The following is a 24896-nucleotide window of genomic DNA, read 5'->3' on the forward strand; positions in this document are numbered from 1 at the left end:
GGAGCTAGGCCAAAAAAGACCATCCCATGTTTCCCCACAGACGTCAACCCCTTTGCGCAATCGGCTCATAAAATAAAATACCTAAAACAGCTTCGGGCCTGAGCTCGCAACATCAAGAGCGACATCAACGATGGGCTGCGGTTACAATTTCCATCCAACCGAGCGCCCTTGGCCGCTATTGGCCGCTCAAATTGACGCGCAACCATCACTCGGCTCGCTGCGGTTCAGTGAGATGTGTATTGCGTTGACAATTGGAAAAGTGACGCAAATTAGACAAAAACGGTTTTCACAGCGAAACGGCCAACCAAACACGTCTACGTACCAGTGCCATGTAGCCGGCAACACATTGTGATTCGGATTTATAGACAGGTCAACTGTGCCGGCAAACCGAGTCAGCCGGCGAACGGGGACTTAGCCGTCATTACAGGGACAGCGCCCAGCACCGAGGGCGAACGGCGCGACGTCAGGGCTGCAGAACCAGGTGACCCGAAGCCCACCTGCCGCCACGCGAGCGTCGTCGATAACAGCGACGACAAACTTGCCCCAGAGATGGAAGCACTCTCGAGGGACATCACCTGCGCGGCGATCGAAGTACACCTTCGTCGCTCAGAGGCCGTGAAACAACTGAGTCCGTCCAAGAGCAGCATTAAGCTGGCAGACGCGATGCTACGCTCACGCATCCAACAGAGTCATCTGGTCCTTTCCGAAAGCTTCCGGGCGAGGAGCGAGGTGACCGCAGCTGAGTCCTGTCATCCGCAGGTCACATGGGCCAGTGCCTGGACGGCCCGGCGCCGCTCTCGTACCGGGGCCTCCAGACTCGCCACTCTCATGTTCTGCTTCGCGTGTGATCCGCTCGCTCACTCCAACCGGCCTGCGGACTCACGTTCGCCTGACCCCCGTGCACTCGGCACACTCGCTGCCGTGCCGCCGTGTCCGCGGCCGTCCCCCCGGCAGTGGGCACCATCCCAGTCCTCACTCCCAGCGGCTCTTTTTCCGCCGTTTCTGTTCGCCGTCGCCGGACGGCGGCGGGCCGCCAGCAGGAGGCACCACGCCCGTCACAATGCTCGTCGACACGAAGCCCGGGTAGCTCGTCTTCTGCCAGGAGGTGTCCTTGGCCGCCGTGAACTGAGGAGGCGGACGGTCTGTCAGCGAGCGGTGCAAATGGTCACGGCACATAACGCGCATCAGGCACCACTTAGCCATGTGGCGAAGAACAGACAATGTAAGACACTGTACACTGGTCAAAAGCTAGGTATATTGCTTACATACGCACAAGGTTATAGCGTTGTAACGCATATGCATTGTACTCGGCTTGTGTTACAACTCGTTAGTCGAGTTCAACAGGTAGTCGTCAAGTCATCGCGTGCTGTTTACAAGTTTTTGTCGGCGCCGTTGATGATAGCACATTTGTTATTGTCATATCAACATGATTCTAGAACACAGGGGTGAGTGAGACTCCACGCGACCGTGTGACGTCTCTTGCCTGCCGACGCCCCAGTCCCGCCGTCAGCCCTACCGTTGACATGTACTGCGCCTTGAACGCCTGCTTCATAGCCGACAGACGCTCGCTGGCCGGCCCGCGGCCGCTAGGGGCGCTGGCGTCGGCGGGACCCGCCGCTGCCGCCTCGGCCGGCGCCCCGTACGTGCCACCTAACGTCGAACCCGCCGAACCTGTCGTCTGCGAACGGCGGCACACAACAGCTGGTCTGTGTTGTGTCAAACAGTATGGTGTGGTCATGATGAGATTACTGACTTGGAGCTTGCGGGCGTGTCAGCAGAGCAAAACCATTCGGCGGACACTTCTGTACATAGATGGACGCCGTAGATTGTGTACAGCGGTCTTCAGGGAGCGGCAACCTAGAAACGACGGTACAAAAACTAGATTTCCAGCCTGGTCCGACTCCAGCCCGACGCCGCCATGCTACCTAAGGCCGAGCAAGGCAAGACAAAGCACGGCAAGGCAAGGCAAGGCAAGGCAAGGCAAGGCAAGGCAAGGCAAGGCAAGGCAAGGCAAGGCAAGGCAAGGCAGGCAAGGCAAGGCAAGGCAAGGCAAGGCAAGGCAAGGCAAGACACAGCGAGGTCAGGTGAGGCGAGGCGAGGCAAGGCAAGGCAAGGCGAGGTGAGGCGAGGCGAGGCGAGGCGTGGCAAGACATGGCAAGGCAAGGCGAGACGAGGAAAAAACGGCGAGGCAAGGCTGAGTAAAACAAGAAAAGGCTCGCAAAGACATAGGCAGGCGAGGCCTGGTCATACCTCAGTAGGTTCCGAGGCAGCTGCCAGCCCCGGCCGCTCCCGGTAGCCAAGACCACGGCCGCCCACGTTAAGGTTCTTGCCCTGACCGGACTTGAAGCGAGACTTGCGAAACCAGGCGTTCTGAAACAGCCCGCAGTGCCACGCATCAAAAACGAACAGCTGCGGTCTTCGTGGGTCAACGCGGATGTGCCTAAAAGACGACCTGGACACGAGACCAGCGGTCGCAGACGGGGACATCAGCATTTAGATCATCAGTCAAGGCATCTGGGTCATCAGTCAAGGCACCAGCGTCATCCGCCACGGCGTCAGGGTCATCCGTCAAGGTATCCGGGCCACCAGAACACTACGGGCCAGCTGGGTTCACCACAAATGTCTGGAGACACGGCCTGCTGTGGAGCCATTTCCCGCGTCAAGCGCCCCACTCAGACCAACGCGGACGTCACGGAAAGCCCCGCTCGTGCGGCACGCATCGCCAGGCCGCCACTGTCGGAGCGCCCGGCAGGTGACGTGTCTGCCGCCGGGCCAGGCGCCACCCACCTGCATGGCCTGCTCCATCAGCTGCTCGGGCACCTCCTGTCCGGCGCCCTCAAGGTTGCGCACCAGGTGAGCGGCGAAGTCCTTGTCGCGCGGCGTCACCAGCGTGTAGGCGGTACCCTTCTGCCCGGCGCGGCCTGCCGCAGGCGGGCGTTACAGCCGCGCACTCACATGCCACACTCCTCCGCCAAGGCCGCGCACCAGTTGGTGGTCTGTGAGTGCGCGCGACAGCTCGTCCGCAATACCAAGCGCGGTGTGGGAGCGTTGTGTCTGGGGTGTGCGCGCTGCGATCACATCTCTCATAGAGCTCCGTCTGGCGTACTCGGCGGTGCACGACAGAGCACAAGCCGACTCCTGCGCGACGCTCACCACTGCACGCACACATCTTTTCACTCCCAGGGAACATTCCCTCACATGGCAGCGCTGTCTCCCACCTGTGCGTCCGATGCGGTGCGTGTGCGTGTCGATGTCGCGCGCCACGTCGTAGTTGACCACAGTGCGGATGTGCGGGATGTCCAGCCCGCGCGCAGCCACGTCCGTCGCCACCAGGATCGGCACCTGCTTCTGCTTGAAGCAAGTGATGATCCGGTTCCGCTCCACCTGCGGCGCAGTCCAACCAGCGCCGGGTCAACTCAGCTCAGCTCAGCTCAGCTCAGCTCATCTCAGCACAGCACAGCACAGCATAGCAAGCACAGTCCAGCTCAGCATAACTCAGCTCAGCTCAGCTCAGCTCAGCTCAGCTCAGCACAGCACAGCACAGCACAGCACAGTACAGCACAGCAAGCACAGCACAGCAAGCACAGCACAGCACAGCACAGCACAGCCCAGCTCAGCTCAGCTCAGCTCAGCTCAGCTCAGCTCAGCTCAGCTCAGCACAGCCCAGCTCAGCACAGCCCAGCGCAGCACAGCACAGCTCAGCTCAGCTAATCTCAGCTCACCTCAGCACAGCTCAGCTTAGCATAGCACAGCACAACATAGCTCAGCAGCTCGGCTCAGTTTAGCTCAGTTTGGATCAGTTCAGTTGGTTTCATGGGCTTCATGACGTTCCAGACTGTTCAAAGCAGCGACAACGTCGCCGAAGTGATCGGAAAGTCCGCGACGTGGCCTCACCTGGTCAATGTCTCCGTGGATCAGCTCCAGCTGGAAGTCTTGCTTGCGGAGATTGTTGGCGAGCTCTTCACTGTTCGCCTGCGCAGGTCACACGCCGACGCCGCGTGTTAGGACGGCGACAATGACAATGGTAGCATCCACAACATGACAAAAACGTCAGTGCGCTGGTTTTCGCAACACCAGACACTCATCCAGGGATGCCCCAGCAGCAGATCTGCAGTCCGTAATTAAGAGCACATCGGCGAAAACGTCACGTCGGTATGTGAAAACAAAGTTGCCCTTTGTTCCAACATTAATACCAATATTTAAAGCGGCTGTATACAATTGCGAAGACAAAATATCCGCGAAAGGATGAGCAATGATGCGGTTTCATCATCAGTACTTAACAAATGGGGCGTTCACTTGGGGGATATCGGCGAATCCCCCAAGAACTCAGGGAAAGATTCCGAACCTACGGTCTCAAATGGTATCAGCTGACAAACACAAAAGCTCCCGAAACAACTTACCTACTGAGGGACGCGCCTGGGAAGAAATCAAACATCCCATGCCCCACCCCCACTCGACTTATAATCAAGGAACAGCACTCCACCATTCTCTGCGGCGCGTGCTGGTACCCCTTGGCGGGCGACGAGCCAGAAGGTGGGTGAGCGACAACGCACTTTTCGGGTGACGAAGATGAGTACGCTGCCCTCCGAGGTAAAGGAGACGAGGTTGGTCATCAGCCACGCCCACTTGGGCGCGCCGGCGCCGGTCACCACCACACGCTGGGTCACGTCCTGATTCGCCTCGCCCAGGTCACCCTGCGGGACAGGCGGCGAACGTCAGGCTACACGTCGACGCAGCGCGCGGCCGACAAGGTGCGCTGTCATCATCGGCGGAGGGAAGACCAGGTGCACGATGGCGATCACACGTGCTGCGGCGCAAAAGGGATCTCGCCTGACGGTCACAAAGAGCAGGATTTTACGACACGCCGGCGCCGGCGTGTCATAAAATTACGCCGGCGAGCACCAATGTCCGCACGGTGAGCAAAAACAAATCAAAAGCGTGTCACGTGGTGAACATCGAGATAGGTCGGGCACCCATCTGCAGGAAAGCTCCGATTTCTTGTAGTTCATTACAGAACACACGTAACTAACACTAGTCTGGTGGCCGCGATCAGCACCCCGCCCGCCTCCATGCACGGCCAAAGCACACGCTGCTACCGTTGCGCAGCGACGTCCCCGGGAGAGTTCGGCTGACGGACGGCAGGGTGGACCGCCTGGTTAACAGCACGAGGCCAGCTGACGAATAGCACGAGACGGCAGCTGCTTACCGGCAGCAGCGATCGAGATCAGGATCACTAGGCCAGCACAGCCACTTCCAACAGCTGAATGTCAGCTGGGGCGCCGGCTGGTCAACAGCGGCGTACGCTAGGTGACCAACATGAGCCAGCGCGAGCCCATCAACGGCAGGACAGATCAGCTGATCAACAGCGGGAGTGTCGGAAGGTAAACAAAAAACAAACATACCTCCACTATCACGCACAAGGCCGATCAGCCGTCTCGAAAGGGAATTCGCTGGACACGACATCCCGCTCCCCAGCCGGCCAGCGCAGCTGATCAGCAGTCATGATCAGCCTGGTGGCAGGAGGAGCTCTCAGGTGTCCTCGGGCGCGCGTCAGCCACGATACGCCGCCGCCGCGGCCCCGCGCTGATAGAGGGCGACCGACGCGGCGCCCGTCGGACGGGCCGCAGTCCACCGCCTCCGTCGTCGCCGCCCGGTCGCGCCAGGCCATGTCAGGTCAGGCCGCAGCCGCCATGCGCGAGGAGGGACGCCGCCGGCTGGCTCCGGCTCTGGCTCTGCTCTGTCTGCTCGCCACGCCGTCAGGTGGGTTACCAGGGCAACCGCTCAGGTCGAGCGGGGCTGTCGGGCGCGTCGAGCAGCGCTGTTTGCTCTGCCCGCTGCGGTTGCCTGCTGTCCTCAGCTGCCCGGCGCCCTCGGCTGGCCGCTGTCTCCGGCTGACCGCGCCCTCCGGCTGCCCTCTGTCCTCGGCTGGCAACTGTTCTCGGCTGACCACTGTCCTCGACTGTTCATTGGTGTTTTCGGGCGCGTCGACTGTCCTTGACTGACCGCTGTCTCGGGCTGCCCGCTGTCCTCGGCTTACAACTGTTTTCAGCTGACCGTTGTCTCCGGCTGCCCGCTGTTCTCGGTTGACAACTGTCCTCGGCTGACTGCTGTCCTCGACTGACTGCTGTCCTCGACTGACCGTTATCTCCGGCTGACCACTGTCCGCGGCTGATTGCTATACCCGGCTGCCCGCTGTCCTCGGCTGACAACTGTCAGTTGACAACGGGCTGAACGCTGTCCCCGGCTGCGTGCGTGCGTGCATGCGTGCGTGCGTGCGTGCGTGCGTGCGTGCGTGCGTGCGTGTGTGTGTGTGTGTGTGTGTGTGTGTGTGTGTGCGTGTGTGTGTGTGTGTGTGTGTGTGTGTGCGTGTGTGTGTGTGTGTGTGTACTTTTGCGCGCGTGCGTGCGTGCGTGTAGGCATATCTCTCCGTCGTTGATGGCACGTCTCGGTCCTACCTGCAGCGTGTTTTTTTATACTTCAATACGCGCAATACCTTCAATTGACACACATGCAAGATGTACACGGTTCACAGACATAGAAAACCTGGCGTGGACACCACAACAAAACCCCTGATGAAAATCATCTGCATGTTCAGAACATGGAAACCTGGCGCCAAATCCGTACACGGAGAACATTGGAGACTCCAACACTCGCGCGATCACACATTCATTGGCTCCAACTAAACATTAATTGACCGAAGTCAATGGAAAAAAAATACAAGAAAATCATTTCCTCCAATCTGAGACGGTAGGAGTGAAGATCAGCCCCTTTTCCTTCTCTTGCACCAACTCTCAGCTAGTTCTCCAACAGACAGCTAGTCGTCATCCACATGCAGTCATGCGCTGGATATCACTGACAATGTCAGATTGTTTCAAGCACTATGTGCATAGAGGAAATTGCTGAGGACATCATTCTTCACGGTCATCATCACCCACCGGGCTACAAAAATAACTTTCCTAAGGCCACGGACGCGGCATAATGGTCTGATACCACTACCACGCCGAGCATCATGAACTTGTCTCTTTTGCAGCCAACGGGGCATCCTTGAACTCGATGGCATCGCAGCAAAAACTGGGAGCATCTGATATCATTCTAGAAATTCAAGCACAAGTGCATTACAATGAATCAACATATGGAAGATTTCTCAAAGGCGTTGGACAATATCCACAACAGTTGCACCCGCCACCACAACTACTCCCATCGCCAACACAAATGACGGCCACATCTAACCGACACCACAACGACGGACCCCACACCAACCCTAGTGCATTAAAATGAATCACATATGGAAGATTGATTCTCAAAGGCGTTGGACAAGATCGCACACAGTTTGCACCCGCACACAACCCACTCCCACCGCCAACATCCTGATGGGCGCCTCTTCCAGCAGCACAACGGACGGCCGCAATCTACCAACCACCACACGACGGACACAACAGCGACTGGCACCACATCAACCGTGACATCGACGGTCACCACACCGGACGGCCACATCTACCGACACCACAACGACGGACAAACACAGGCACTGACAACCACACCAACCGTGACAATCGACGGTCACCACCACCGACGGCCACATCTACCGACATCACAACGACGGACACAACAGCGGACTGGCACCACATCAACCGTGACATCGACGGTCACCACACCGACAGACACATCTACCCACACCACAACGACGGACACAACACCGACTGCACCACACCAACCGTGACATCGACGGTCACCACACCGACGGCCACATCTACCGACATCACAACGACGGACACAACAGCGACTGGCACCACATCAACCGTGACATCGACGGTCACCACACCGACAGACACATCTACCCACACCACAACGACGGACACAACACCGACTGCACCACATCAACCGTGACATCGACGGTCACCACACCGACGGCCACATCTACCACATCACAACGACGGACACAACAGCGACTGGCACCACATCAACCGTGACATCGACGGTCACCACACCGACAGACACATCTACCCACACCACAACGACGGACACAACACCGACTGACACCACACCAACCGTGACATCGACGGTCACCACACCGACGGCCACATCTACCGACATCACAACGACGGACACAACAGCGACTGGCACCACATCAACCGTGACATCGACGGTCACCACACCGACAGACACATCTACCCACACCACAACGACGGACACAACACCGACTGACACCACACCAACCGTGACATCGACGGTCACCACACCGACGGCCACATCTACCGACATCACAACGACGGACACAACAGCGACTGGCACCACATCAACCGTGACATCGACGGTCACCACACCGACAGACACATCTACCCACACCACAACGACGGACACAACACCGACTGACACCACACCAACCGTGACATCGACGGTCACCACACCGACGGCCACATCTACCCACACCACAACGACGCCATCAAACAATCACGACTGCGAAGAAGTGCAAAACAACCTGACAACAATCCTGGCCAATTCAGCTAGGGCATTAGACATGGTTTCGGACAAGAGGTTTGAAAAACACACCCTCCAAGCGCTGAAGGTGAGCAATAACCAATTGGATGATGCCGTGTAACTGGTCGAAGCCAACAGCCTGAATCTGACGATGATGCATGAAACAGCACGTGCAGCTCCTTGTCATTGAGGCGAAAAAACACATCGCCCCGGCTCAGAACACCATCGACAACGTGGTCAATCCGAGCGGCCCTTCAGACGGCGTGCAACTCAGCTCGCCATATATGATCATCCTGATCGTGGTCAGCTGCTTGCTGGCCGTGACGTTGTTGGTTGGCGCGGCAGTCGTGGCGCACCGCGCCGTGCGCCGACCGGCCGGCGCCAGCAGAGGCGCGCACCACCGCCGCACCTCTTCCGCCGGACGCCACAACGCCGGCTATGAGCCGTCGCTGGACGACGGCGTCGAGCTGCGGCAGCGGCCGAGCCGGCCCGGCGAGCCGGCGTCGCGACGCCGCGGCCCGCAGCCGGCGCTGAGCGAGCCAGTGCTTCACGACGTGATGAGCGAGGAGCCGGTGCCGCAGATCATCCCGCGCGCACGCCCCATCAGCACCTGGAGCCGTGTCTGGGGCGGCGTGGTGCGCGACTACCAGCGCGCGCGCTCCTCTCTGCGCTCGGAGGCCACGAGGCCGGCAGAGCCGTTCGCGCCCGTCCGCCAGCAGGCCGACGCCGGCCGCGGACGCGGCGATGGCTATTACACGGCCTGGTAGTGGGTACAGCCGGCCGCGGCGCCGCGCACTCCGACCCGAACCCACAACGCCGGTGGAGCGGCCGCCGACGGCGCCTTCTGCGGACGGCTTGGTCGCCGCAGGCAGCGGTGTCCACGCAGCCTCTAGGATCGGACGGGATGGTGACGTTGACACACCGAACTACGCACCAAGCCTGTGAGAAAGTCCTCGACGGCTTTCAGCGGTCGCCTGTGATAATGACCCGTCGGCTGACTCCGCTGACAACTGTCGGTGAGGTCGGAGCGTTGCGGGTAAGGCGAGGCTTTTTGGGCCGCGGGTAGCGGCACACCAGGCGCGGCAGAGAGAACTCGGGCGGCGCCACAAGACGCCAACTTGCGCCTTCCTCTCGCCGGTAACGGTAAAGAGCTGACAGATTTCGCCACTGCGCATTTCAACTTGTTGCTTCTATGTTCAAATGGTGTCAAAAATCGTTCAGTGACACCATGGCAGTCAGGGCGCTGCATGAGACCCACCTACTCAGTGCTAGTTCTATGTAATCAGCGTAATCAGGCTCCTGCGTTACCACGTCAAATTTGGCCTCGTCTACCTGTCTCGAGCTTCTTTAGGTCGAATCTTAGTAATGTGGAGCCTAACACGAGGCACTGACGCGCACTAGCGCCCTGTTTTCAAGACGTGTCCACTTCGTTTCACACCGCTCGTGTCATGTACTGCGCAGTTGCTGTCGACCAATCACTCAGTGTTCGGTGTCATCAGCAGAATGTGATCGTGGCAGCCAGTGACGGCACTAATCTGTGAGAACTGATAAACCTGTCTCTGTGAGTTCAAGGCGGCCTAGGTTTGGGGGATTCACGAACTGTGAGGCGATGTGTTGCCAGCAATCAAAGACGCAAGCATCCAGAACTGATGTGAAAACTAAGCGCCACCCATGCTAACACGTTTGGGGTAGCGCTGTTCTACGAGCATGATATCGCAGGTCTGTTACCTGCAGCGCATGTTGGGGGCGTGACTTATCGGAGTAGCAGAATAAAAATAATAGATGATAGTTTGTTTTTGCATCGTTAATTCTCACAGCTTCCTGTACATAGCATCCTTTTGAGATGATCTGCTCACCAGAGACCAAACAGGTTCCAATGTGCCCAAGCAACGAAAGCACACCACATTTCCGGACCATTGACAGCCACCATGAAGCCTGCGGACCGCGTGCTGCCGCGTCTGTCAGGCGCTCGTTTCGTACCTCCAAGAGCCAAGCTCGAGAGTGAACCACAGTCACCTCTTTCGCCCAGCAAACAATTCACGAGCTTTATCTCCGAAAATCCCAATGTTGGCACAGACCGTCGAGTACAGTTCCGGTGCTATGGGTACCGCGATCCCTCCGATTTGATCACGTGACCCCCAGCCGGGTCAGGTTGCCCGGCGCTCGGTTCACGCGGCAATCGCCAAATGCTATTTTTTAGCATAAAATCACGCTCGTCAGCCTTATCTTTGCGTGATTCGCCGTCGAGTGCTCCAGTACAAAACTAAGACACAGCTATACTCAGTGGCGTATTGAGGGTGGGGCACCTGGGGCATGTGCTCCTCGCCGCAGTTTATCAACTTTCTACACATGCCAACACGAATGTCACTGAGCATTGACAATACAAAACCACAGCCGTCACGCAAAAAATAAACAGATCACAATTTAAACACCCCGTCCGAAACGCACGGTCAGCTCGTAATAATTGTACGGGCTTTTCGTCTCACCGACTGTCAGGGCCATTACGGGATGATGGGATGGCCTCACATACAACGTGGGATGCGGTGGAGGCGCGGAAGGGAGCCCAGGACCGTTTGGTCCAGCGCCGACCACCCTAACCACTATACCAACGCCGCCCCCAAATCAACATATCAGGACCATGTCATGTTATCATGCGCAACACATTGTGCACACAACTGCGAGCCTGCGACACGCTTAAGAGTGTTGGCGTTTTTGTTGTTTTTGTAAAACGCTGCGCGTTTTGCCCTCCCCCATTTCGCAATTCACTCATCAGTTTTTGTCTACGCTTGAAACATAAAGCCAACATTCTTGCTGGAGAGTAAAGGAAGTTCCGAGAGAAAGTATGACTCCGTGTCACCGCCATCGAAACGCAGAGAAGGCCACAACGAGGTTGACGATGACATCACAGCCTCATGCGAGAGCGCAGTCATCATCCCAGGTACGAGACAAGCCACCATCGACGCATGGGTGACACCACGTCGGGGCCATGGGTGACGCGGGAGGAAACACACCGTGACATGGCTGACCCGGACGACACCAGCCAAGGCCAGGTCGTGGCTGGCTCCGGGCTCAGCCTCGAGGTTCGTCGTTCTGACAGGGTGGAGGCCGCTCTGACAGGGTGGAGGCCGCTCTGACAGGGTTGAGGCCGCTCTGACAGGGTGGCGACCGCTCTGACAGGGTTGAGGCCGCTCTGACAGGCTGGCGGCCGCTCTGACAGGGTGGATGCCGCTCTGACAGGGTGGAGGCCGCTCTGACAGGGTGGAGGCCGCTCTGACAGGGTGGAGGCCGCTCTGACAGGGTGGCGGCCGCTCTGACAGGGTGGCGGCCGCTCGTGTCGGGCACGTTGTCGTGAGGTCAGCAGTGGGGCCGGGGGCGGCCGGCTCTATCGGCCCGCACTATCTTATCGGACGGGCGCCGTACAGTGCAGGCATCAGCGCATCCTGATACACCGACACGGCCTGACGGGTTCCCGCACCGACCGGCAGGCGGCAGACGCGCAAACCCGCTTCAGATGTGGCGCCGAACCCCGTGTCGAACTGTGAGTGGGGCGGTAAGGAGACGGCAGGGGGGCACTGGTGCAACACTCGGGCGCGAGTTATCCACAGATATCTGCCACTGAGCCGGCACACGGCATTTCAAAAGGCTGGGACGACGAGTGCACCCACGACCAGCTTCGAAATAGAAGACCCGAGGCCGCAAGGACAGCAGGCCACTTCCAAGAGGACGAGGCTGGAAATGAAAAGTTTAAAGCTTTTCCAGGAAACTGGCAGCGCTCAACCAAAAACAAAAAAAAGTGGCAGATACGGGCAAGGATGTCTCAGGAGCTTCAAACTGACACTCTTCTCGTCCTTCGTGCAGTGGTGAAGAAAATATGCCGGGTCAATACAAGCCGCGTTGAGCGGCCTCAGTACAATGTCTCCGCGTACGCGTTGGATTGCACCTCACTTTGAAAACAACGAAAGCATTCGCTCGTCCAGTGAGTCCATAGCGATGAACTGATTTAACAGGCCTGAGCGACGCCTAACGCTTAACGCTGGCACTTAAGTCTTTCACGATTTAACATGCTAAGATGTATGCAGCATGCATAGCACTTATGTCTCTCGATGTCATTCTGCGGTTAAGGTCGTGGAGCGTACGTACCGGGAGAGCCCGGTTTGGCGTGGGTTTTGACAACCAATGCAGTGCTTTGTTGACGCAGCGGGGCCCGGAGAATTGACGCTACCTTGGTACAGTTTTCAGTTAGGCTTGATATCAGTGGTAACATTTCAACTAAGTCCTAATCTCTCCCATCGCTCCCAAACACACTATCACAAAGTCAGTGTGTTCACCCAGATCTCATGGCTGCGCAGCAAAATTCTGGCGTGAGATTCTATACCTTTCCAACTGCAAGGAATACATCAACTCGTCACTATACCGCAAAAAATGAGCCCACACTCCGTACTGGCTATACTTAAGATGTTAACGGTATTTATGTTCGTTGTCAATAAACACCCATAGCTCGGCACGGCCTGTATGCGACGCTCGTCGAGTTCTTTTTGCGGACATTCGGGCCGGATGCGGACTTGGACGATCTGATTGTCGTGATCACCGGTGTATTTTGTGTATCCCGTTTTTCACAACTACTACACACGGCACAGGCCCCAGTGTGAAGCACACAAAACCTGACGAGAAACACTACAGCAGGTATCTGTCAACCTGTCTCCTGGTGCCTATCGTACGTGTCTTTACCAATAAATCCGAGAAGATTGATGAAGTATGCATCCGAGGTCAAGGAAAAAGGAAAACTGCGACTACATCTTGACTGTTTTTACGGGCGCGGCCAACTACTACGTGAGATCTAAAACACCCACCCACACCCATATATATATATATATATATATATATATATATATATATATATATATATATATACATATATATATATATATATATATATATATATATCGTCGTGTTGAGAACTTTCAGAACAGAAAAGAGAAAGCAGTTACTAAGAACAAAAAACAACAAAAAACAAAACAGCGCGCCTCGAGCCAACAACCTATTTGCCACCAACTCGGCACCCAACTAGGAGCCAAGACCTCCGCGGTGGCGCAGGTGGCCCGGGACCGGCGCGGTGCCGGTATGGCGGCCAAGCGGGGGAGAGAGGACATCGGACCGTACCTGTATGATGCGCACGGGGTCAGTGAGCACGTCACGGGCCAGCTTCTCCACGCGCTTCTTAAAGGTGGCGCTGAAGAGCAGCGTCTGCCGGTCCGGCCGCACGTGATCACATATGGAGCGCACCTGCGGCTCTGCGGACAGACACAGACGGCGCCGTCAGGGCTTCAGGGATGGCACCATCAGGGCGTCACGAGCGGCACCGTCAGGGCTTCAGGCATGGCACCATCAGGGCCTCACGAGCGGCACCGTCAGGGCCTCAGGGATGGCACCATCAGGGCCTCACGAGCGGCACCGTCAGGGCTTCAGGGATAGCACCATCAGGACCTCACGAGCGGCAACGTCCAGGCCTTGGGGACGGCACCGTCAGGGTCTCAGGGGCGGCACCGTCAAGGCCTCGGGGACGGCACGTCAGGACCGCAGTGACAGCACCGTCAGTGCCTAAAGGACGGCACCGTCAAGGCCTCAGGGACGGCACCGTCAGGGCCTCAGGGACGGCATCGTCAGGGCATCAGGGACGACACTGTCAGAGCCTAAAGAACAGTATCGTCAAGCTATCGGGGACGGTACCATCAAGGTTTCAGGGACGGCACCTTCAATGCCTCAGGGACGGCACCTTCAGATTCTCAGGGACCGCACCGTCAAGGCCTTGGGGACAGCACTGTCAGGGCCTCTGGTACGGCACTAGCAACTCCTCAGAGAATACCGCCAGGAGCTCAGGGACGATACTGTCCAGGCCTCCAGGACGACGCTGTCGGAGATTTAAGGATGGCACCATCAGAGGCTAGCGAGGGCATCGCCACCGTCTCAAGGACAGAAGGAAGGTAACGCGCCTCCGCGTGTAAAAACAATTTCGGGACAGGGCGGTGCGAATATCAAAATATGCTTCTTACACAGCCATTCGACGGACCACACTACCGGGCATGGCCCATATACGGCGGCAGATCGAAGTACTCGTCTGCCATATAGATTACATGCCAGACCGCACGACTAACGTGCGATTTCAGTTCCAAACCACACGGCACAAACAGGGACACAATACATCCAAAGGGCCAGAGATGGTGGTCACGGGGACGGTAAACGAGTGATCAAAGGGACAGGGACAGACAATCAAATGGACAATGCAAGCAGCATTACAACATCATGAGGACGTCATAGTGGGCGATGACGTCATATCACTGCCAGGGACGTCGGGCACCGAATGCTTCAGATCCAGGGCCTGTGTCGCACGGGGTTGAACCTCAGTTCCCTCAGTTCAGTTTAGAGCCACTCAGCTCAGTTCGTGCCAACGTGCCCGACTAAAAACCTGCAGTATGTGGCGGGAGTGAACAATTTAAACCCAACCGGGTGAAATCCCGTGTATCGATAATGGGCCATCGACACCGACACCGACATCGACATCGACATCCACGTCCGCATCGACATAGGCACGGCCACGACACAGTCCTGGACAGGCTCCTGTCATCTCTTCAGCGGCCGAGGCCAGTTATTCCAGTGATGTCATCAACTCGGGTGCAATCAGTGGTTCCCTGCGCAACTCGTGGAGCACCCACCAAGCCAACACTACGGGCAACCGATGGCGTCACGCAACCACGTGACTTAGCGGTGAAGTCGCCGGATGACCGTAGCTGGTATGCGAGGCCTTGGGTCTGCACTCAATCTCAAGCGAATTAGAAATTACCTTCCACTCAGACGATTGTTGTCACAGAGCTGGGAATCACGAACAACTTACGGCGTGTCGCCAGGGTGGGCGAGAAGAGCTTAGCAATTTCACGCGCTAAGTATTAACGTCCAGCTCGACAAGAGTCTGATCATGTTGCACACATCACTTTACAGCAGATGCGAACATTCCCTCAGGAGAGCACTTCCCAGTTACTGCTGAGCTGGCCGAGAACTGACTGGCCTGGTGTCTGCCATCGCCGCCTAGCGGGTCCGTGGATCGCACGAGCGGCACGGACAGCGTCTGACCTGAGGTCGCCACGGGTCACATGGCTCCCGAACTGCGGATACGTTAGTACCACGCCATGGGGCACCACAATCAGGTGACGAGGGCGAACCTTTGACGGACGTACAAGACGTACTAATCATCATAGGCTAATGATAGCCATGCCGATATCTTTCTTAACATTTGAACATGTTTAACGCCCCCACCTGAGGCATGTTGCCATCCAGCTCTATCAGTGAGCTGAACAGCGTGCCAAATACTTCTAGAGCAAGATGTCACTGGTTATAATCTGATTGATTCCGCCACCAAATTGGGACTGGCGAAATTCGCCTATCTCACACTCAGCGCTACCATGGGTCTGAGGTAGATACTGCCTGTCACGGTCAGGCATTGCACCAATGCCCAATGAACTGGCCAATGGCTCGCCCCAGTTCTGGCGCCATCATCCTCATGGTCCACACATGACCCGCATGCGGCCGGTTTGACAGACGGCATACGCAGACACGTCGTGACGTCAGATGCCGTCGCAACACTCAGCCCCCGTCAAACAGGCGCCACCTACCGACATAAGCAATCGAATGCAGTCCCAAACGCGGTCCTGTAATTACCCTGTTTACATGGGCAGCTGTGATTCGAATTGAGCCGGGACCCGTCCTCGATCCGAACTATCCGGCCCATGTATACACTCACGCGCCGTTCCGCTGATTCGAATCGTGCGCCGGAGGAAATCCCTTCCCGTGAGAGGATCATCCGTTCAGGAAAGGATTTCGTCCGAATTATCGGCCGTCAGCAGTCAAACAAAAAAAGAAAAATGCCTGGCGCACGCAGTTCTGTTCATGGCCATTTCAGTTCGTTTGGTGTTGCCGCTTTTCCACGGGTTTTTAGCTATTGCTTGAGACGGTCCAAGTCCAAGATGGTAAAGGAAAAGAGAAAGAAGGTGAAGTTGAACACCATGCTGCTAAAACTACTCTTATTATTGAGGGCCTTGAGTGGCTAGCAGCACAGAATGCTCACGTAATTTAGCCTTGCTAGGCGCTTGATCTATGCAGACAGCAGGCGTCGGCGGTGTTTTGGTGTTATCTTTCCGCCTAGGTTAGATTGATTTACATCTGGGGCAGGCTCCATGCTTCCAAAAGCCAGATGGAGGTAATATGGTCATTTTGTATAGCTTTGACTTGTTCTCACTTTAATTTTTGGATTGCTCAAAATTCTTCCAGAGAATGCCTCCAAGTTTCTTTCATTAAGTTAATACCTAAAGGCCCCAGGAGTGTTCTTGCAGATGTTCCTTAAAATAGGATGCTGGTTGCTTGTCAGTTAAATTTGTGTGAGAAAGGTAGCTTAAAAATTGCTGCATGATATGACGGATGAACAAATATAGATCATTGCAGTCAGCTCGGAATGTGAACTTTTTTAATGGTAGGACCGAAATTGCCCAATGACGGGGTCAGAACAGCAAGAAAGCAAATGTGAACACTGGATGAAAATAGTTGTCATCATTACTCTGCTGAATCCAAGTTTGTGTGTTCCATGTGCAGGAAAACAGTGCATAAACTAACACCTAACACAATGACACATGCTGCATGGAGAACATGTCTGTGTTGCATATCATCACCTGTTTTTGTACTGGTGATTAAATATGTCACCTTGGTGTTTTTTTCTGATGGGTGTCTTTGCAGGCCATGAGGTAGACACTTCAACTGTTCAACAATTCTTGCAGGGAGTACTGATAGTTTCTTTCATTAAGTGAATACATAAATGCCCCAGGATTGATTTTGCAGACATTCCTCCTGTGACTTGAACATTTGGTTGACCACCTATTGGCAGGAGGGATGTGCTGGATATTGGTGACTGGCTCGTCAAGGAAATATGAAGTTACATCGCACTGGTAGACCAACTGGCAAGGAAGCAGGGGCTGGAATGTTTGTTTTTATGCGATTACGCTGTTTGTTGCTTGTCGGTTTAAGGTGTGTGAGATAGGTAACTCAATAATTCCTGCATGATGCAAAGGATCAACAAATATAGGCAATAAATCATTGCAGTAAGTGCAGAATGTGAACTATTTTTAATGATGGCACTAAAATTGCCCAGTGATGGTTCCAAAATGTCAAGAAAGCAAATGTGAGCACTGGATGAAAATAGCTGTCATCAGTACTCTGTCAACTCCAGGTTGTGCATTTCATGTGGAAGAAAACAGTGCGTAAACTGAGTAAACCTAACATAATGCCACATGATGTGCAGAGAACATCTGTGGTGCACATCATTACCTGTTTTTGTACTGGTGAGTAAATATGTTACCTTGGTGCTTTTTTGTGACATGTATCTCTGCAAACCATGAGGTGGATAATTGAGCTGTTGTTATAATTAATCATTTGTTGTGAATTTTGAGCCCAATTTGCTTTTGTCATGACAGCTCTGGGGCTGGTTCACATGTTATGATCTTTGGACTGTGCGAACACAGCTGTTTGTGCCACCTAGCCATCAGTCCATATCAGCCAATGCTGTTGACTGCAAGGATATCAAAGCAGTATTCAACCCTAGTATGTCAAGAAAGCAAATAGCTGCATTCTGACTTGCCAGTCCATGCCAAGTCTAAATGGCAATGCTGCCCTCAGGTACTGATAATGCATTGGATGGGGAAAGACAACATAGTTACACAATTTTTGCCACTATGTGGCATTCATGAGTCATTTCTGTAGCTTAGCTCACTGTTGCAGGCTGCTCATAAATGCATTAGTGTGGGAGTAGGTAATGTGTTTCTTGGGCTGCGCAAAGTAGATGACATGATGCTGGGTGGCATACTGATATGAGTGTGGTAAGTTTGTGAGTGTCATTGGCCAATACAAGAAAACACTGATTTCCTGCTAGCCAAAGTTTCCCGCTAGTAAAAATTTGCATATAACACTGCTTATGTGACAGATTTGGCAGTGCTGACTGCGCAACTTTTGTGTTGCAAGTGCTATGGCTTGTGCTGTAGCTATAAAGCCTATGAGTCCCGCACAGATCATTTTTCCAACGGAGTCCATCTTCCTCCTCGCCCTCAAAGCTGTCTCGCGCCCACCTGTCTCCTGAGAACGCGCTTCATTTGGGCATCTATCAATCAAACGCAATCCTGCAGTGTCACCAAAGAACGCGCTTCATTTGGATATCTATCAATCGAACGCAATCCTGCAGTGTCACCAAAGAACACGGTTCATTTGGATATCTATCAATCGAACGCAATCTTTCAATGTCTCCAGAGAACGCGCTTCATTTGGGTATCGATCAATTAAACGCAATCCTGTAGTATCACCAGAGAACACGGTTCATTTGGGTATCTATCAAACGCAATCCTGCAATGTCTCCAGAGTACACGCTTCATTTGGGTATCTATCAACTGAACGCAATCCTATAGTGTCACCAGAGAAAACGGTTCATTTGGGTATCTATCAAACGCAATGCTGCAATGTCTCCATAGACCGCGCTTCATTTGGGTATCTATCAATCTATATTTGGGTATCTATCAACGTGGCACTGGCAGCCGAGCTACCACCCGACAATCCGGCGGGCACGCGTTGCCACACGGCATCAAGATTATTACGGCTATAAAACGGCAGCCCCGAGGCGAGCCCAGATCGCATGACAATCGTCCAGCATTACGAGCTATCGTTATCGTCGCTCTTGATCCCAGTGCCGCTCGGACCCGGTAATCCGTGTCAATGTCCACCCCCGAGCGGCGCTGACGTCAATCCGAGACAGCGGCACGTGTGGCGGTGTTCGCTCCCACTCTGGCTCAGCGGCGCCGGCCGGCTGACCCGGCGGCCAGGACGGCCGTGTGTGTGTGTGTGTGTGTGTGTGTGTGTGTGTGTGTGTGTGTGTGTGTGTGTGTGTGTGTGTGGTGTGTGTGTGTGTGTGTGTGTGTGTGTGTGTGTGTGTGTGTGTGTGTGTGTGTGTGTGTGTGTGTGTGTGTGTGTGTGTGTGTGTGTGTGTGTGTGTGTGTGTGTGTGTGTGTGTGTGTGTGTGTGTGTGTGTGTGTTGTGTGTGTGTGTGTGTGTGTTGTGTGTGTGTGTGTGTGTGGTGTGTGTGTGTGTGTGTGTGTGTGTGTGTGTGTGTGTGTGTGTGTGTGTGTGTGTGTGTGTGTGTGTGTGTGTGTGTGTGTGTGTGTGTGTGTGTGTGTGTGGTGTGTGTGTGTGTGTGGTGTGTGTGTGTGTGTGTGTGTGTGTGTGTGTGTGTGTGTGTGTGTGTGTGTGTGTGTGTGTGTGTGTGTGTTGTGTGTGTGTGTGTGTGTGTGTGTGTGTGTGTGTGTGTGTGTGTGTGTGTGTGTGTGTGTGTGTGTGTGTGTGTGTGTGGTGTGTGTGTGTGTGTGGTGTGTGTGTGTGGTGTGGTGTGTGTGTGTGTGTGTGTGTGCGCGTGCGTTGCGCGCGTGCGTGCGCGCGTGCGGCGCGGTGCGTGCGCGCGCGTGCGTGCGCGCGTGCGTGCGTGCGTGCGTGCGTGCGTGCGTGCGTGCGTGCGTAACGGGCGTTTTTAATCGCACGTTTTAGCGCGCTCCTTGTCACGACGTAACCTGCAGCTGTGTCCCGGCTGACGGGACAGCGGCGGGGCTATCGAATCCCCCTGCCATAAGACCGTATCGTGTTATCGCCTTTATCACACAGACGGCCACCCTGTTTAAACAAAGTTGAAGCTGTAAGGCTGAACCTCTCAGGCTTACCAACTAAAGCGAACAGTGACGTTAAAGGGAATGTCCCACATGACAATATTTTGAAGAAAGCGTCATATATAATAAAGTATGCTCGCTTATTATAACCATTGGTAAACTGATGAGTGGAAAAAGCTGCTCTACACCACACAGCTTCCATGTCCAGTAAATATGCTCCTCAACATGTCACGGTTTCTTTCCGCCATCGTACCTTGCACAACATGGAATGAGAGCCAATTGACGGCCGTTATATCTCGCACTCCTGCTTCCGAATGCCAGATATGAACGACTCAGCAACTATCTTTTGCTTGGCTTTGATGGCCACATGGCCAACGGAATGGCAGGCTTTGAATGGCGTCACTATGGAATCGTGAATGCCCCAGTGACCTTGAAATAGTCTCCCAACGCAGACCGCACATCTTCGTGGGCGTGCACCTCCGAAACTAGAAGAGTTTAGGTATTAATAAAGGCCAGGATTGTGAACTGCACCGCGTAATCTTCAACGTGGTCATTGAAGTTCAAAATATATCAGCGTGGAATACTCCCTTCCAGATATAACGCGGCCTAAGCTGTATTAATGTTCCGTTCATTCATATGTATATGTATATGCACACACACGCACCCTATATATATACTATGTGCATATGCATGCATGCATGCATGTATGTATGTATGTATGTATGTATGTATGTATGTATGTATGTATGTATGTATGTATGTATGTATGTATGCATACATGCATGCATGCATGCATGTCGGTCGGTCGGTCAGTCGGTCGGTAGGTCGGTCGGTCGGTCGGTCGGTCGGTCGGCAGGGATGCATGTATGTATGCATGTATATATGTATGTATGTATGTATTATGCATATATATATATATATATATATATATATATATATACATATAGGATTCAATCTCTGTAGTGTGTTCCACGCAGAAAAAGGCAAGGCAATGCCCATCAATTTAAGAAAATTAAATTCAACAAAATTCCAATTTTGCAACAAACCACGGCTTATCGTCGCCAATTTTTTTTTTGAATCACTTAGCATTCCTCAACAGAAACTTAAGCTCAACAATACTATCTCATCATGGCGTATTTTGTAGTCTGTAGTTTTTTCTAGCAGACCATCACTACATTATTTTCAGAATGAGCTGACCTAAATTGTGAAGCTTTGTGTATGGTTTGACGCGTGAAGATATTGTAGCATTTGTCTAATTACTCATTCTGGTGTGCTTTGGTGGCGTCCTTTTTGTTTTGGGTTTGGTATACGAGCGTGCGGCGTGCCCAAAAATATATACAAAAGATAAGTTTGTTCCAAAACTCTGAATATTGCAACGTGCAAGTTCACCAACACTTGCTTTACAATCATAAGACTTGGAATCCATGGATTCTACAGAGGAGTTCCATATAACCATAGCTCTATTGCCTATAAGGACATCCAACGCGGGTCTACACACAACTGCTGAGGTACGACTTGCTGAATCAAAGGTGCAAATATACCAGTAAACATCCATAGCATTCATCCATTGCCCATAAACACATCTTCAACGGGACTACGCACAGCCGAGGCAGGGGGGGGGGGGGGGGGGCTTTAGGGTGAATCAACTGCAGTCACACAGTTAACCGAGTAATGAGCTGTTGAGTCACAGTGTTGACAGCAGTCGCCATCATTTGCCCGCTTTCACCTGAGCCTTCTCTGTGGAGGTCACACGGCTCGGCGATGGAGGCACAGACTAACAGCGGATGTCCCTGGTCCAGAATGTCTACCGCTTACCGAACCCCATGTTGAACATCTTGTCGGCCTCATCCATGACCAGGAAGGTGACGCGCATCAGGTTCGTGGCCTTCATCTTGACCATGTCGATCATTCGACCTGGCAGCAACGGAGGCGGGCGTCAAGCATCGAGCGTCACGCATCCCACCACCTCCTCCGAGCAGCGGCGCCTGACGAGCCGACCACGTCCAGCACGCGTGGCATCGCACACGCGGCAGTCTGGCTTCACATCGCTGAAACCTGGTGGTTCTGCCGTGTTTGCGGGCACGCACCGAAGAGGACTGGGACCGAGGCTTTTGCAGGCTGGTGAAGACTACCGCCAGCGGGATGCGTGCGTTCCATTGTCAACGTACAGGCCGCGACGGCTCCCGTGGCATCGGTGCATCAGTAAAGCTAGCCGCTGTCACAGGCGCGTACTGGGCCTCCCTCGCCAGCGGGGTGGCAGCGGGCGGGCAGGGCCCCGCCGCCGCGTGCAGACAGGGTCCCGCCCCCGCCAGCGGGGCAGCAGCGGGTGGGCAGAGCCCCGCCACCACCGCGAGCAGCCTCACCAGGTGTGGCCACGACGATCTCGGCTCCAGCCTCCAGCGCCTTCGACTGCTCCCACTTGGAGCCACCGCCGTAGCAGCAGACCACGTGGATGTTGTACACCTTGCCGAAGCGCTTGGCCTCCGAGTAGATCTGCCGGCGGCGACGGGGGCGTCGGCGGAGGCGAGCTTGAGAGCGCGCGCGGAGCGGCGTCGACAGATGGCGCGGCAGTGCAGCGGACGCTGCGACAGATGGGAGCCCCAGCCCCCTCCGCCAGACCACACGTGCATTTGACCGGACGCCGCCGGCCTCTCGGGCCATACTGACCTGATCCCAGCGGCATCCCAGGTCGAGCACCACTAAGCTAAGCTCGACAAAGGCGCCGGCAACCTCCACCCCCCTCCCCCCCGATCCGCTGGCTGGCCCGTCCGACCCCTCCGGCTACGCAGCTCTGGTCCGCCTGCTGTCTGACCTGCTGAGAGAGCTCCCGGGTGGGCGCCAGGATGAGGCCGATGGGCCCGTCGCCCTGCTTCAGCTCCGGCTGGTCCATGATGTGCACCAGCATCGGCCACAGGAAGGCGGCCGTCTTGCCCGAGCCCGTCTTGGCGATGCCTGGCGCACGGAACAACCACGGCGCTCAGGCACTCTGGCTGGGCACGTCGCCACTCCGGGTGGCCGCGACGCCACTCCGACAGGGCACGCCTCTGCTGGGCACGCCGCCACTCCGACAGGGTATGCTTCCCCTCCGCCTGGACACGCCGCCACTCCGGGTGGCCGCGACGCCACTCCGGCTGGGCACGCCACCACTCCGACAGGGCACGCCACCATTCCGGCTGGGCACGCCACCACCCCGACATGGTATGCCTCCACTCCGCCTGGACACGCCGTCACTCCGGCTGAGCACGCCGCCACTCCGGCTGGTCCCACCAGCGCTGCCTGGTAATTGACCACCACGGCAAAAGGCTCGGTTTCGAACCTGCAGCGCCCCCATGGCGACGCGTTATTTGAATATTCGGTTTTGCGTGTTTACGCAAAAGCGAATATTCCGAACCGAAACCGCACGCTATTCGCTACATTGATAAATTCGGTTTGACCAGCGAGTTCATATTCAGGAAGTTCAGAAAAACCGCCAGTGACGGGCTACCACAACGATGCACGCCGCCACGACCATTTGTCGGAGCACAGAGAATGCGCACATGCGTGCAACCATGGTGCACCCACCCGAGGGGTCGAAAAATCACGGCGTGGCTACCAACACAAAGCCATATAACCACGATGCTTAGTTGCACTCACCATTCACATCAATCACTTCAAAAGACACCCAGTTCGGATGGGCGCCCCAATCACAGAAATGCGATCAACTTTGCTCATCTTCTCCACACATCAAAGAAGCCGACTCCGCTGGCCCTTCAGTCAATGACTCAACTGCATCGAGACCACCGTTTGAACTTACCAATCTCATCACGAGAGCTCCTCCGCCTCTCATTGCACCCCGCGGTGCCCACGTGAGACACAATCACCAACTATTTTCAATTCACCAATCACATTACAGTCACCCTTCAACACACCAACTACACCATCGCCGCCACCCCAACTCAGCAATCAAAACATGGCCTTCATCTCCGTCTACCAATCAGAACACTCCCTCCATGTCCATCATGCAATCAGATCACCGCCGCCGCCTGAACTCACCAATCACGTCACGGCCGCCGAGCGCCACAGGCACCGCCTGGGACTGGATGGGCGTGGGCTGGGTGTATTCCAGCTTCCTGATCACCTTCAGCAGGCTCTCGTCGAAGCCGAAGTGGGCGAACGAGGTGACCGGCCGCGCTGGTGAAGGCCCCGAGACCTGGAGCAGATCACCGAAAGAGGCCAGTCAAGTTTTGCCACGGAACAGGGTGCGGTTGCTGGCGCGAGGAAAATGGCGGGACTCAATGCAGGAGGGCCTGTGTGACGATGCGAGGCCACGCGGCTTACCAGGGGGCAGGGTCTGAACGATCCGAGGAAACAGTGCATTTCCACACCGTCGTGCTTGTCCAAAAACACAAGACAAAAGATCCGAAAGTGAAGCACTTCCAGACCGCCTTTAACTAAATCACCCCGCTCAAGGAGCGTCTCATTGAGGCCGCCGAATACGCGTCACACCACTGATGCGCCGGCAAACCACTGATGGACGACTACAAATCGATGTCTCGCAGGTGACTCAGTGGCTGCCAGAATTGCATTGCCTTCCTGTTATTACCATTTCATCTTCACGCAAAGCCACGTACGAGCAGCCACTTCTGGAATATCAAGGAAAGTCCCTGAAACGACAGCTCCCTTCCCAGCAATTTCCCAGCGCCT

At 55.1% G+C, this 24896-nt stretch overlaps 1 protein-coding gene across 1 annotated transcript in view; it reads right to left on the reverse strand.

Moving 5' to 3' along the window:
• Window positions 1–218: 218 nt before the first annotated feature.
• The window catches only part of LOC119096354 (ATP-dependent RNA helicase DDX42), a 30662-nt gene continuing 5984 nt past the window's right edge, over window positions 219–24896 (reverse strand). The window contains exons 7-18 of the mRNA XM_037219202.1: window positions 24246–24402; window positions 23026–23165; window positions 22577–22706; window positions 22029–22127; window positions 13639–13769; window positions 4554–4694; window positions 3895–3972; window positions 3219–3384; window positions 2788–2921; window positions 2251–2370; window positions 1517–1678; window positions 219–1125 (exon numbers count right to left, since the gene is read on the reverse strand). Of these exons, the coding sequence (XP_037075097.1) occupies window positions 973–1125; window positions 1517–1678; window positions 2251–2370; window positions 2788–2921; window positions 3219–3384; window positions 3895–3972; window positions 4554–4694; window positions 13639–13769; window positions 22029–22127; window positions 22577–22706; window positions 23026–23165; window positions 24246–24402 (1611 nt within the window). The 3' untranslated portion in view covers window positions 219–972. The remainder of the gene's footprint in view (window positions 1126–1516; window positions 1679–2250; window positions 2371–2787; window positions 2922–3218; window positions 3385–3894; window positions 3973–4553; window positions 4695–13638; window positions 13770–22028; window positions 22128–22576; window positions 22707–23025; window positions 23166–24245; window positions 24403–24896) is intronic.

Source organism: Pollicipes pollicipes, unplaced genomic scaffold (assembly GCF_011947565.3).
Source record: "Pollicipes pollicipes isolate AB1234 unplaced genomic scaffold, Ppol_2.1 Scaffold_4295;HRSCAF=5057_pilon_pilon_pilon, whole genome shotgun sequence".
NCBI lineage: Eukaryota > Metazoa > Arthropoda > Thecostraca > Pollicipedomorpha > Pollicipedidae > Pollicipes > Pollicipes pollicipes.